Source organism: Oncorhynchus tshawytscha, linkage group LG16, assembly GCF_018296145.1.
Source record: "Oncorhynchus tshawytscha isolate Ot180627B linkage group LG16, Otsh_v2.0, whole genome shotgun sequence".
NCBI lineage: Eukaryota > Metazoa > Chordata > Actinopteri > Salmoniformes > Salmonidae > Oncorhynchus > Oncorhynchus tshawytscha.
In genome coordinates, this window is record NC_056444.1 from 75294396 (window position 1) to 75307153 (window position 12758).

Here is a 12758-nt window from a genome sequence, read left to right on the forward strand (position 1 = left end):
ATTGCTACAACACTGTATATTTACATGACATGACATTTGAAATGTCTCTATATTTATTTTACTTTTGTGAGTGTAATGTTCACTCTGCATTTTTTAATGTTAATTTCACTTTTCTATTTCACTTGCTTTGGCAATGTAAACATGTTTCCCATGCCAATGAAGCCCTTTGAATTGAATTGAGAGAGAGAGAGAAAGAGAAAGAGAGAAAGAGAGAGAGAACCCAAAACAGAGCTGCATTTCCTGACAAAATGTCAAAAATATAAAACAATTCAAGAGTGTCATTGCCCCAAATTTGAAACCCCGAAAATTCAAGGTTTCAAAGACCTCTCTGATGAGAATAGGCTACCCGTCCTGTTGGGGGAGGACGCAGAGAGCTGTGGGTTGGCAGCACACTACATTGCTGCCTGCCATAACATGAGGGACAGTGTCTGACAGACCAATCAACCTGCACATGTCCTCTGCTGTATACTTATTGTTATTGTCCATTGTATGGTTATTTTGACCCCTGGTTATTGTTGTTACTGTTGTCCTGTTGACAATTTTGATTCTTATTATTTTCATATTGTAAATGTCCAAAGTAAGCTTTGGCAATATGTACATTGTTACGTCATGCCAATAAAGCAAATTGAATTGAATTGAAAGAGAGAGAGAGAGAGAGAGAGAGAGAGAGAGAGAGAGAGAGAGAGACAGAGAGAGACAGAGAGAGGAGAGAGAGAGAGAGACAGAGAGAGACAGACAGACAGACATAGAGAGACAGAGTCACATATCTATTGGATGAAATACCACAGTGTGCAATCACAGCAGCAAGACCAACCAACCTGCACATGTCCTCTACTGCATGCTTATTGTTGTTGTTCAATGTATGGTATTTTGACTCTTGATTATTGTTGTTACTGTTGTCCCATTGACAATATTGATTGTTATTATTTGAATTATGTTAATATTGTACATATCCAAAGTAAGCTTTTGCAATAAGTACATTGTTAAGTCATGCCAATAAAGCAAATTGAATTCAATTGATACAGAGATAAACACTCACTCCTCTCCACCACTCCAGACAGATGCTGTGAAACCACTGTTCCTGTGTGTGTGTGTGTGTGTGTGTGTGTGTGTGTGTGTGTGTGTGTGTGTGTTGTAATAATTCATTATTAACCCCCCCCACACACACATATAGACCATGACCCCTTGATTATCTCTGTTGGCTTGACGGGACGGGCTGCTCCTTCCCAGTTGGCCTGTTCACATCTCATTCAGACTAAATCATCTTCTAAACCACAGGACTGCAGCAGATAGAGTCCTCAATGACAACATAGCCATGCTCGCTGAATAGGCTACATGTATCCTGCCTTGATAGGAAGGAATAGGGGCCACCTTGGTATTGTTTGGTGTAAGAACAGGAGTGATGAAGCAATAATGAGAGGGTTCCCGACATTGTAATAACAAGGTAAACATCTAAACAAAAAAATTGTAATGTGAACAATCAAAAGGCAGGTTTCTATACCTTTATCTAATAGGAGCATTTATAAACGTCTTAGAAGAGGAAAACAGGGACTATGCCTCCAACAGTAAAACAAAACTATACATTCTAGAGATTCTCTGGTATCAATGTTCTGTAATGGAAGGGGATTGCATGTGCGTTAGTTTGCATTGTTCACAGACATCTGAAAGAACTGTTAACAACATGCATCTTTGTTAAATCTGAGCACTGAGTGGTTCGAGTCCATATGAACTACAGTATCTACCTATGACCATATGAACTAAAGTATACTACCAGTATCTACCGTGCTTCTACACCTGCATTGCTTGCTGTTTGGGGTTTTAGGCTGGGTTTCTGTACAGCACTTTGAGATATCAGCTTATGTAAGGGCTATATAAATACATTTGATTTGATTTGATTTGATATGACCATATGAACTACAGTATATATCTATGACCATATGAACTACAGTATCTACCTATGACCATATGAACTACAGTATCTACCTGTGGGTCTGTCTACCTGTCTACCTCTCTACAGTATCTACCTGTGGGTCTGTCTACCTGTCTACCTCTCTACAGTATCTACCTGTGGGTCTGTCTACCTGTCTACCTCTCTACAGTATCTACCTGTGGGTCTGTCTACCTGTCTACCTCTCTACAGTATCTACCTGTGGGTCTGTCTACCTGTCTACCTCTCTACAGTATCTACCTGTGGGTCTGTCTACCTGTCTACCTCTCTACAGTATCTACCTGTGGGTCTGTCTACCTGTCTACCTCTACAGTATCTACCTGTGGGTCTGTCTACCTGTCTACCTCTCTACAGTATCTACCTGTGGGTCTGTCTACCTGTCTACCTCTCTACAGTATCTACCTGTGGGTCTGTCTACCTGTCTACCTCTCTACAGTATCTACCTGTGGGTCTGTCTACCTGTCTACCTCTCTACAGTATCTACCTGTGGGTCTGTCTACCTGTCTACCTCTCTACAGTATCTACCTGTGGGTCTGTCTACCTGTCTACCTCTCTACAGTATCTACCTGTAACATATCATATCTCATCAGTAGGGATCACACAAAGGCTGGGAACATTGTAATATCAGATATTAGTGGGCCATTGTCTAAATTCAACCCGCTGCAGAATGTAGAGACAAAGAGGGAAAGTGGTGTGTTTTTGGTTTTAATTACTGACCGGCAGTGTTTTACAGCAACGATGGTGGGCGAGGGCTCAACTCTGACACACCAGCACAGGAATGTTTATTTGCTGCAGTTTAGGAGCAATGGTGGCTTACAGGAACTCTGACACATTCCTGTGTCCCTCTCTCTATCACACACACACACACGTGCACACGAGCACACACACACACACACACACATGCACACATGTGAGTGTGCACATAGACACACACACACACACACACATATGCATGCACGTATTGACACACACACACACACACACACACACACACACACACACACACACACACACACACACACACACACACACACACACACACACACACACACACACACATCCACCCGACTCTTCTTGCTCCTCTTCACGTTCATTAACACACACCTAAACACCCAATAAACGTTGCATCTCAGACATTAGACATTTCTAGCATTGTCATTATCCAACATAGCCAGGGGGACAACACCATGAACCCAGGCTGGCCAGGTCATGTGACATGATACTGTGACTGACTTCCCTAGCAGACGCTAGCACAGCAATCATTCAGTGAGAGACACTTGATGTTTCATATCATTGAAGTGTTTCCCCTAGGATTTTTTTCACAAGTGGTGGCTAGACTGTTCTATGAGCGGCTGCGAATTTGATGGCAAGCAACTTTTTTATCAGTTGGTCAAAGTTCTCTGAAGACATTTCTTCTTTCCCTCCCAGAGTCTAACAGCCGGTCCCTGTAAAGAAGACATTTCTTCTTTCCCTCCCAGAGTCTGGCAGCCGGTCCCTGTAAAGAAGACATTTCTTCTTTCCCTCCCAGAGTCTAACAGCCGGTCCCTGTAAAGAAGACATTTCTTCTTTCCCTCCCAGAGTCTGGCAGCCGGTCCCTGTAAAGAAGACATTTCTTCTTTCCCTCCCAGAGTCTGACAGCCCGTCCCTGTAAAGAAGACATTTCTTCTTTCCCTCCCAGAGTCTAACAGCCGGTCCCTGTAAAGAAGACATTTCTTCTTTCCCTCCCAGAGTCTAACAGCCGGTCCCTGTAAAGAAGACATTTCTTCTTTCCCTCCCAGAGTCTGGCAGCCGGTCCCTGTAAAGAAGACATTTCTTCTTTCCCTCCCAGAGTCTGGCAGCCGGTCCCTGTAAAGAAGACATTTCTTCTTTCCCTCCCAGAGTCTAACAGCCGGTCCCTGTAAAGAAGACATTTCTTCTTTCCCTCCCAGAGTCTGGCAGCCGGTCCCTGTAAAGAAGACATTTCTTCTTTCCCTCCCAGAGTCTGGCAGCCGGTCCCTGTAAAGAAGACATTTCTTCTTTCCCTCCCAGAGTCTGGCAGCCGGTCCCTGTAAAGAAGACATTTCTTCTTTCCCTCCCAGAGTCTGGCAGCCGGTCCCTGTAAAGAAGACATTTCTTCTTTCCCTCCCAGAGTCTGGCAGCCGGTCCCTGTAAAGAAGACATTTCTTCTTTCCCTCCCAGAGTCTGGCAGCCGGTCCCTGTAAAGAAGACATTTCTTCTTTCCCTCCCAGAGTCTAACAGCCGGTCCCTGTAAAGAAGACATTTCTTCTTTCCCTCCCAGAGTCTGGCAGCCGGTCCCTGTAAAGAAGACATTTCTTCTTTCCCTCCCAGAGTCTGGCAGCCGGTCCCTGTAAAGAAGACATTTCTTCTTTCCGTCCCAGAGTCTGGCAGCCGGTCCCTGTAAAGAAGACATTTCTTCTTTCCCTCCCAGAGTCTGGCAGCCGGTCCCTGTAAAGAAGACATTTCTTCTTTCCCTCCCAGAGTCTGGCAGCCGGACCCTGTAAAGAAGACATTTCTTCTTTCCCTCCCAGAGTCTGGCAGCAGGTCCCTGTAAAGAAGACATTTCTTCTTTCCCTCCCAGAGTCTGGCAGCCGGACCCTGTAAAGAAGACATTTCTTCTTTCCCTCCCAGAGTCTGGCAGCCGGTCCCTGTAAAGAAGACATTTCTTCTTTCCCTCCCAGAGTCTGGCAGCCGGTCCCTGTAAAGAAGACATTTCTTCTTTCCCTCCCAGAGTCTGGCAGCCGGTCCCTGTAAAGAAGACATTTCTTCTTTCCCTCCCAGAGTCTGGCAGCCGGTCCCTGTAAAGAAGACATTTCTTCTTTCCCTCCCAGAGTCTGGCAGCCGGTCCCTGTAAAGAAGACATTTCTTCTTTCCCTCCCAGATTCTGGCAGCCGGTCCCTGTAAAGAAGACATTTCTTCTTTCCCTCCCAGAGTCTGGCAGCCGGTCCCTGTAAAGAAGACATTTCTTCTTTCCCTCCCAGAGTCTGGCAGCCGGTCCCTGTAAAGAAGACATTTATTTTGGCACAGGGTTTTTAACGGCAGTGACACAGGGAACAGCCAACCACAGGAGCCACACATCATCCAGTCTGCATGCATGCTGAGAACTGCTGCAGGCCCTCTCCAATACACACACACACAAACAAAAGCACACACACACACACAGAAGGAACGTGTACACACACAGACAGAAGGAACGTGTACACACACAGAGAAGGAAAGTTTAAATATACACACACGCACACACACAGAAGGAACGTGTACACACACACAGAAGGAACGTGTAAACACACACAAACACACACACAGACACTGGCTCTGGTGGCCCTAGCCTTTTCTCACTGCTCTGCTCACCCAACTCTGTAATCGCTTCCAGAGGCAGCATTGTCCTGACTTAGATTGGCTGACAATCAGGCGACGTCCCAAAAGGCACCCTTTTCCCTACATCGTGCACTATTTTCGACCAGGGCTCTGTAGACCCTGTAGTCAGTCTCTGGTCGAAAGTAGTGCACGATGTAGGGAATAGGGTGTCATTTGGGATGTTACCTATGGCTTGCACCCTCCGAATCTGTCCTCTCTCTTCCACCAACTTTATCAGGATAACAGTCAAGTTACTTTTATGTTATTGATGATAGCTAACTAAGCTCAGTAATAGTGTGATATGTCATCATGGCAATGGCCTGCCTAGCCCTAGGCCTAACTAGTCCTGGCCTTAGTGTGAGGCTGTCTCAAATTTAAAACCTTTAAAAAATGGTTAAAAACAGAATAAAATTGTAGCCAATGGCTTCATAAATGCCATCATCAGTAAAAGCAATTCCCATGTGAAATGCTATTCCCCCCCCTAGGTCATCTGACCAGTAACCCACCACCTCCATGTGAATCAGAATAATAATCAATTTATTCCCCAACAACATTTACACTTACAAAGAATTTGACTAAGTGAATAGTGCTGCCAGCAAAAGACAAATGTGCAGATAGAGTATAGACAAAGGGATTTAGAGTCCCTAGGATAGAATATAGACAAAGGGATTTAGAGTCCCTAGGATAGAATATAGACAAAGGGATTTAGAGTCCCTAGGATAGAATATAGACAAAGGGATTTAGAGTCCCTAGGATAGAGTATAGACAAAGGGATTTAGAGTCCCTAGGATAGAGTATAGACAAAGGGATTTAGAGTCCCTAGGATAGAGTATAGACAAAGGGATTTAGAGTCCCTAGGATAGAGTATAGACAAAGGGATTTAGAGTCCCTAGGATAGAGTATAGACAAAGGGATTTAGAGTCCCTAGGATAGAATATAGACAAAGGGATTTAGAGTCCCTAGGATAGAATATAGACAAAGGGATTTAGAGTCCCTAGGATAGAGTATAGACAAAGGGATTTAGAGTCCCTAGGATAGAGTATAGACAAAGAGATTTAGAGTCCCTAGGATAGAGTATAGACAAAGGGATTTAGAGTCCCTAGGATAGAATATAGACAAAGGGATTTAGAGTCCCTAGGATAGAGTATAGACAAAGGGATTTAGAGTCCCTAGGATAGAGTATAGACAAAGGGATTTAGAGTCCCTAGGATAGAGTATAGACAAAGGGATTTAGAGTCCCTAGGATAGAGTATAGACAAAGGGATTTAGAGTCCCTAGGATAGAGTATAGACAAAGGGATTTAGAGTCCCTAGCAGAGTATAGACAAAGGGATTTAGAGTCCCTAGAAGTGTCTTTGCCTTAGTGCAAAACGAGTAAGAATCATTACCAGACACACACAACACATGAAATTAGCACATAAGCAGGACTAATATCATCCTTATGCACAAAAAGCTTATTTATCTCAAACTTTGTGCACAAATTTTCATCCCTGTTAGTGAGCATTTGATCCTTTGTCAAGATAACCTTTCCACCTGACAGGCCACTAAAATGTGCAGTTTTTTCACACAGTAACAATGTCACAGTTGTCTAAAGTTTTTGGTGAGCGTGCAATTTGCATGATTACTGCAGGAATGTCCACCAGAGCTGTTGCCAGAGAATTGAATATGAATTTCTCTACCCAATTTGGCAATACGTCCAACCAGCCTCACAACTGCAGACCACGTGTACGGCGTTGTGTGGGCAATTGGTTTGCTAGTGTCAATGTTGTGAACAGAGTGCCCCGTGGTGGCAGTGAGGTTATGGTACGGGCAGGCATAAGCTACAGACAACGAACACAATTGCATTTTAATGCACAGCTCCATATCGCAAGGATCTGTACAAAATTCCCTGAAGCTGAAAATGTCCCAGTTCTTCTGGCCTGCATACTCACCAGACGTGTCACCCATTGAGCACGTTTGGGATGCTCTGGATTTACGTGTACGACAGCGTGTTCCATTTCCCGCCAATATCCAGCAACTTCGCACAGCCATTGAAGAGGAGTGGGACAACATTCCACAGGCCACAATCAACAGCCTGGTCAACTATACGCAAAGGATATCTGTCTTGCTACATGAGGCAAATGGTGGTCACACCAGAAACGGACTAATTTTCTGATCCACGCTCCTACCTTCTTTTTAAGGTATCTGTAACCAGCATTAAGGTATCTGTGCATATATGTATTCCCAGTCATGTGAAATCCATAGATTAGGACCTAATTAATGTATTTCAATTGACTGATTTCCTTATATGAACAGTAACTCAGTAAAATCTTTAAAAGTGTTTCTTGTTGCGTTTATATTTTTGTTCAGTATGTAAAAGAACAGCTGTTCAAGCGTGATCTCATAAACCGGTCAATAGTGACATCAAGTGGACGTCCACACAATACGCACATTGGATGTGCACATGCGCATTGCTCTCCTGTCAGACGGAAGACATGAATTCTCCTCCCATTTCCGGCTCGTTCTCTTTCCACCCTTACGTGACACGATGGTAAGGCTTCTCTGATTCTTCTACAGGCCCAGTCTGTTGAAATGAAATAAACACACGAAAATACACCACTGGATTGGTCGTTTATGTATTGAAAAAAGTAATATGTAATACATTTTTCAGATTTAGTGTTTAAAATTGTTTTTCTAGCTAGGAATGATGTGAAATATGGTTAGCTAGTTAGCCGCATGCTGCCACAACAGGCACGCGCTTGATTTGTGTGGCTGTTCGACGACCCCGGTTGCAAACTATCGGAATGCATTGATATAAATTGTCGACCAGGTGATCGGCGCCAAACTGTATATTCAAGCAGAATAATAATCGGTTAGTCTATCGACACAGTTTGTTGGATAGCTAGAAAACAGATCATCAGCAATAATAGATTTTGACGTTGGTTGGTTGGCTAGCTAGTAGTAGTTTAGCTTGGAAACTAGCTAAGTTAACGCATTCATGTTTCCTAGGCGCAAACACTTTTAGTGGCACAGATGAATAGGGGAAATCGATTTTATATGCACAGATGAATAGGGGAAATCGATTTTATATATATATATATACACACACTGCGTTGAATTTGTATTATCTGATCAGTTCAGGAACGTTGTAAGCCAGGTCCCGAGACTTGGCTTGTTGCTGGCTGTCACATTGGTTTTATAGTGTTAAATCTAACTGTGGCTCCATCTCAGTGCTAGATTTGTCACTAACGACCCTGGTTCGATACCGGGCAGTATAACAACCGGCCGTGATTGGGAGTCCCATAGGGTGGCGCACAATTAGCTCAGCGTCATCTGGGTTAGGGGAGGGTTTGGCCCGGATAGGCCGTCATTGTAAATAAGAATTTGGTCTTAACTGACTTGGATAGTTAAATGAAGGTTAAGTAAATAACTGATATCTTCTCCCCAGACTAAGAAGAGAAGGAACAATGGCCGTGCCAAGAAGGGACGTGGACATGTCCAGCCCATCCGCTGCACCAACTGTGCCCGGTGTGTTCCCAAGGACAAGGCCATCAAGAAGTTTGTCATCAGAAACATTGTCGAGGCTGCTGCTGTGAGGGACATCACAGAGGCCAGTGTGTTCGATGGTAAGTAGCTGCTGAATGTCAATATAAAAACAGAAATAATATTGATGTATCCAGTATAAGGATGGTGGAATGTCAGTCTCTTCAGATTCTGAAATCTGGTTTTTGGAAGTTTTTTTTATTTTTATACATCTGTAGCTTTGGGAATATTTTACTGGATGAAATGTGAAAGTATCATGAGCTCTACATTTTTCCCTGTACACATGTTATGGCTGGATTGAATTCCCTGTACACATGTTATGGCTGGATTGAATTCCCTGTACACATGTTATGGCTGGATTGAATTCCCTGTACACATGTTATGGCTGGATTGAATGCCTCTGTGACCTAGACTACAATGGCTTAATTAATGGCTACTGTAGTATCAATATTCTGGCCTAACTGTGAGGGGTCATTGATCTAACCCTGCCTTTATTGTTATCTCCCCTCTCCAGCTTACGTGCTGCCCAAACTGTATGTGAAGCTGCACTACTGTGTGAGCTGTGCCATCCACAGCAAGGTGGTGAGGAATCGCTCCACCGAGGCCAGGAAGGACCGCACACCACCACCCCGCTTCAGGCCCAGCGTAAGTTATAGCACTGTGTACTTGGCTATGCCTTTTAACTCCTAGTGAAGTTAAGCATCTCAATAATGCACATCCCTTTACTCAAACGACTGGGAGTACTGGGTTCCATGTGATTGTATAGATTCTGGAAGAGCGTGTTGGGTGGGCTTTCAATCCAAAACCATGTAGTATAAGAATGTCAAGTTAATTTGACATTGACTAGTCAATTCGCAAAATCAACTTATTGATTACAAACCTGAATCTGAATCTATTTAAATGAACCTAGTCTGAATCCTGAAGCTCCTATAAGGACAGGAAGTTAAGAGAAAGTAGATTAAAAGCATGTTCTGAATATTTGACTAAACATATTTATTCTCCCTTCTAGGGTGGTGCCCCAAGACCTCCTCCAAAGCCCATGGGTTAATGTCATTGACCATCCTAGGGATCAATATCATTTTTATGTAAACAAATAAAAGTGATTTAACTGTATGTCAGAAGTGTTACATTTGTATACCGACTTGGTAGAAGAGCCATATCAATATCGGCTTTATATTGAATGTCACATTAATGAGAACACAATGTCCAATCAGAACATCATGTATTTTATTGGACATGCGTTACTTGAACAGTGTTAGGTTGCACACCATAAAAGCACTTGATACCAAAAGTAACTTATTTCAAAGAATGAGGCAGTTTCGTGTCTCTGTTATCTTGAGGTAAATAGTTCTTTGTCATGTTACATTTCTTCTCACAAAATATTTCTACAACATTGCAATTAAATGAAGGCCTAACTATCCTTGAGGTTACTAACCTGCTGCTTGAAGATACTTCACAGTTCATACAGAATTCATTTGTCATCACAAAGGGATTTATTTGTCATCATTTGTTTCCCCCCCCCTAGTCGACCTTTTAAATACTGGCCCAAAGCTCATAACTGCTAGGCTACCTGCCACTGGAAAGGATAAATAAGAATCTGATAATCACATTTTCTCACTCATATGTCATAGAATTATCCTATGTACATCAAGTGCATTCATAGTACAATATATATTAATTTGTTCACACGAGGATGCAAACAGAAAACATTTGACATAAAATACTGAATTTGGTCTCAAACATTGTTCACCAGTCCCCACACTACGATGGGAAACAAATACATTGAGGTTTTCGGTTGCTTTAATATCACAGGAGGTAACCTTTTCTGCACCAATGGGTTGCTTACGCTGTGGCTGGACTTGGGATATAGCTGAAGCTGATCACATCTACCAAGGCTATGCTAAATGTGTCACACTACAACATATAGATATTCACATAACTATACAAAAATGATAAACTTCATAAAAAATAGTCTTTGATAGGCTGAAATATTTTAAGTACTTTTCTCACTGTCCATTTGTGCAACTGGAGTCAACCCATCAAGACATTGTCCTTGTTTCCTGAACCATTCAGTGCGAAATTACACAGTTCTGTGGATGTTCACATCTGAGTCACCTCTAAATTAGGATGGCGATGACAACCTTAGTCACAATTGTTAGGGCCCTGTGTTTCGGTTAATCATGTTATATGACCTGGATTTTAACCTTTATTTTAAGCCTTTTCCAGAAATTAGAATTCGATGACAATTGTCTGAGGACAGTGCTGGACCATCTGACATAAAAGGGGACAGTTTGATGAAAAAGCTTTAAATAAAGGTCATGTGATATGATTAACCAAACAAGGCCCTAACAATGTTCAATTCAGCACCAAGAGGAGAGGAGAGGGACAGACCAATTAGAGTACCCAGTTCTGTAGATGACCCCTTTTCATAAATAAGACCCTATGTGAAGAGCATTCTTCCAATACAAAGTCTTTTTTTTTTTAAGCATTACATTGTAATTTATCAGTGCAATCTCAGGAGGAAAAATAGATGAACATATCAAGAATATTTCAAGGACAGTTTTTTTCCATTTTCGTAACATTGCAAAAATCTGAAACTTTCTGTCCAAATACTATGTGGAAATGCTAATCCATGTTTTTGTCACTTGTAGATTAGACTACTGCAATGATCTACTCTCAGGCTACCCAGATAAAGCACTAAATAAACTTCAGTTAGTGCTAAACACGGCTGCTAGAATCTTGACTAGAACCCCCAAAATATATCATATTACTCCAGTTCTAGCCTCTCTACACTGGCTTCCTGTTAAGGCTGGGTTGATTTCAAGGTTTTACTGCTAACCTACAAAACATTACATGGGCTTGCTCCTATCTATCTTTCCAATTTGGTCCTGCCGTACATACGTACGCTACGGTCACAAGATGCAGGCCTCCTAATTGTCCCTAGAATTTCTAAGCAAACAGCTGGAGGCAGGACTTTCTCCTATAGAGCTCAATTTTTATGGAATGGTCTGCCTACCCATGTGAGAGACACAGACTTGGTCTCGACCTTTAAGTCTTTATTGAAGACTCATCTCTTCAGTAAGTTCTATGATTGAGTGTAGTCTGGCCCAGGGGTCTGAAGTTTAACGAAAAGGCACTGGAGCGACGAACCGCCCCTGCTGTCTCTGCCTGACCTGTTCCACTCTCTCCACTGGGATTCTCTGACTTTATTATGGGTGGGGGCTGAGTCACTGGCTTACTGGTGCTCTTCCATGCCGTCCCTAGGAGGGGTGAGTCACTGGCTTACTGGTGCTCTTCCATGCCGTCCCTAGGAGGGCTGAGTCACTGGCTTACTGGTGCTCTTCCATGCCGTCCCTAGGAGGGCTGAGTCACTGGCTTACTGGTGCTCTTCCATGCCGTCCCTAGGAGGGCTGAGTCACTGGCTTACTGGTGCTCTTCCATGCCGTCCCTAGGAGGGCTGAGTCACTGGCTTACTGGTGCTCTTCCATACTGTCCCTAGGAGGGGTGAGTCACTGGCTTACTGGTGCTCTTCCATGCCGTCCCTAGGAAGGGTGAGTCACTGGCTTACTGGTGCTCTTCCATGCCGTCCTTAGGAAGGGTGAGTCACTGGCTTACTGGTGCTCTTCCATGCCGTCCCTAGGAGGGGTGCGTCACTTAAGTGGGTTGAGTCACTGACGTGATCTTCCTGTCTGGGTTGGCGCCCCCCTCAGGTTCGTGCCGTGGTGGAGATCTTCGTGGGCTATACTCAGCCTTGTCTCAGGGTAGTAAGTTGGTGGTTTGAAGATATACCTCTAATGGTGTGGGGGCTGTGCTTTGGCACAGTTGGTGGGTTTGAACATATTGGCAATGCACTGTTATAATCTACACTCGGCACAGCCAGAAGAGTACTGGCCACCCCTCAGAACCTGGTTCCTCTCTAGGTTTCTTCCTAGGTT

General features: G+C 43.4%; 1 protein-coding gene across 1 annotated transcript; it reads left to right on the plus strand.

Moving 5' to 3' along the window:
* The first annotated feature begins 7732 nt into the window (after positions 1 to 7732).
* On the plus strand, positions 7733 to 9936 carry LOC112247358 (40S ribosomal protein S26). Its single transcript, XM_024416101.1, has 4 exons — positions 7733 to 7831; positions 8729 to 8906; positions 9338 to 9468; positions 9833 to 9936. Exons 1-4 carry the CDS (start codon positions 7745 to 7747, stop codon positions 9869 to 9871), a joined length of 435 nt encoding a protein of 144 aa, XP_024271869.1. The 5' UTR covers positions 7733 to 7744; the 3' UTR covers positions 9872 to 9936.
* Positions 9937 to 12758: the final 2822 nt, after the last annotated feature.

Excerpts from the sequence above, each read along its gene's own strand:
- LOC112247358 (XM_024416101.1), top strand. The coding sequence starts at position 7,745 with ATGCGCATTGCTCTCCTGTCAGACGGAAGACATGAATTCTCCTCCCAT. Across the intron at positions 7,832-8,728 it reads CACCCTTACGTGACACGATG|ACTAAGAAGAGAAGGAACAA; the intron begins GTAAGGCTTCTC and ends TCTTCTCCCCAG. Across the intron at positions 8,907-9,337 it reads AGAGGCCAGTGTGTTCGATG|CTTACGTGCTGCCCAAACTG; the intron begins GTAAGTAGCTGC and ends TCCCCTCTCCAG.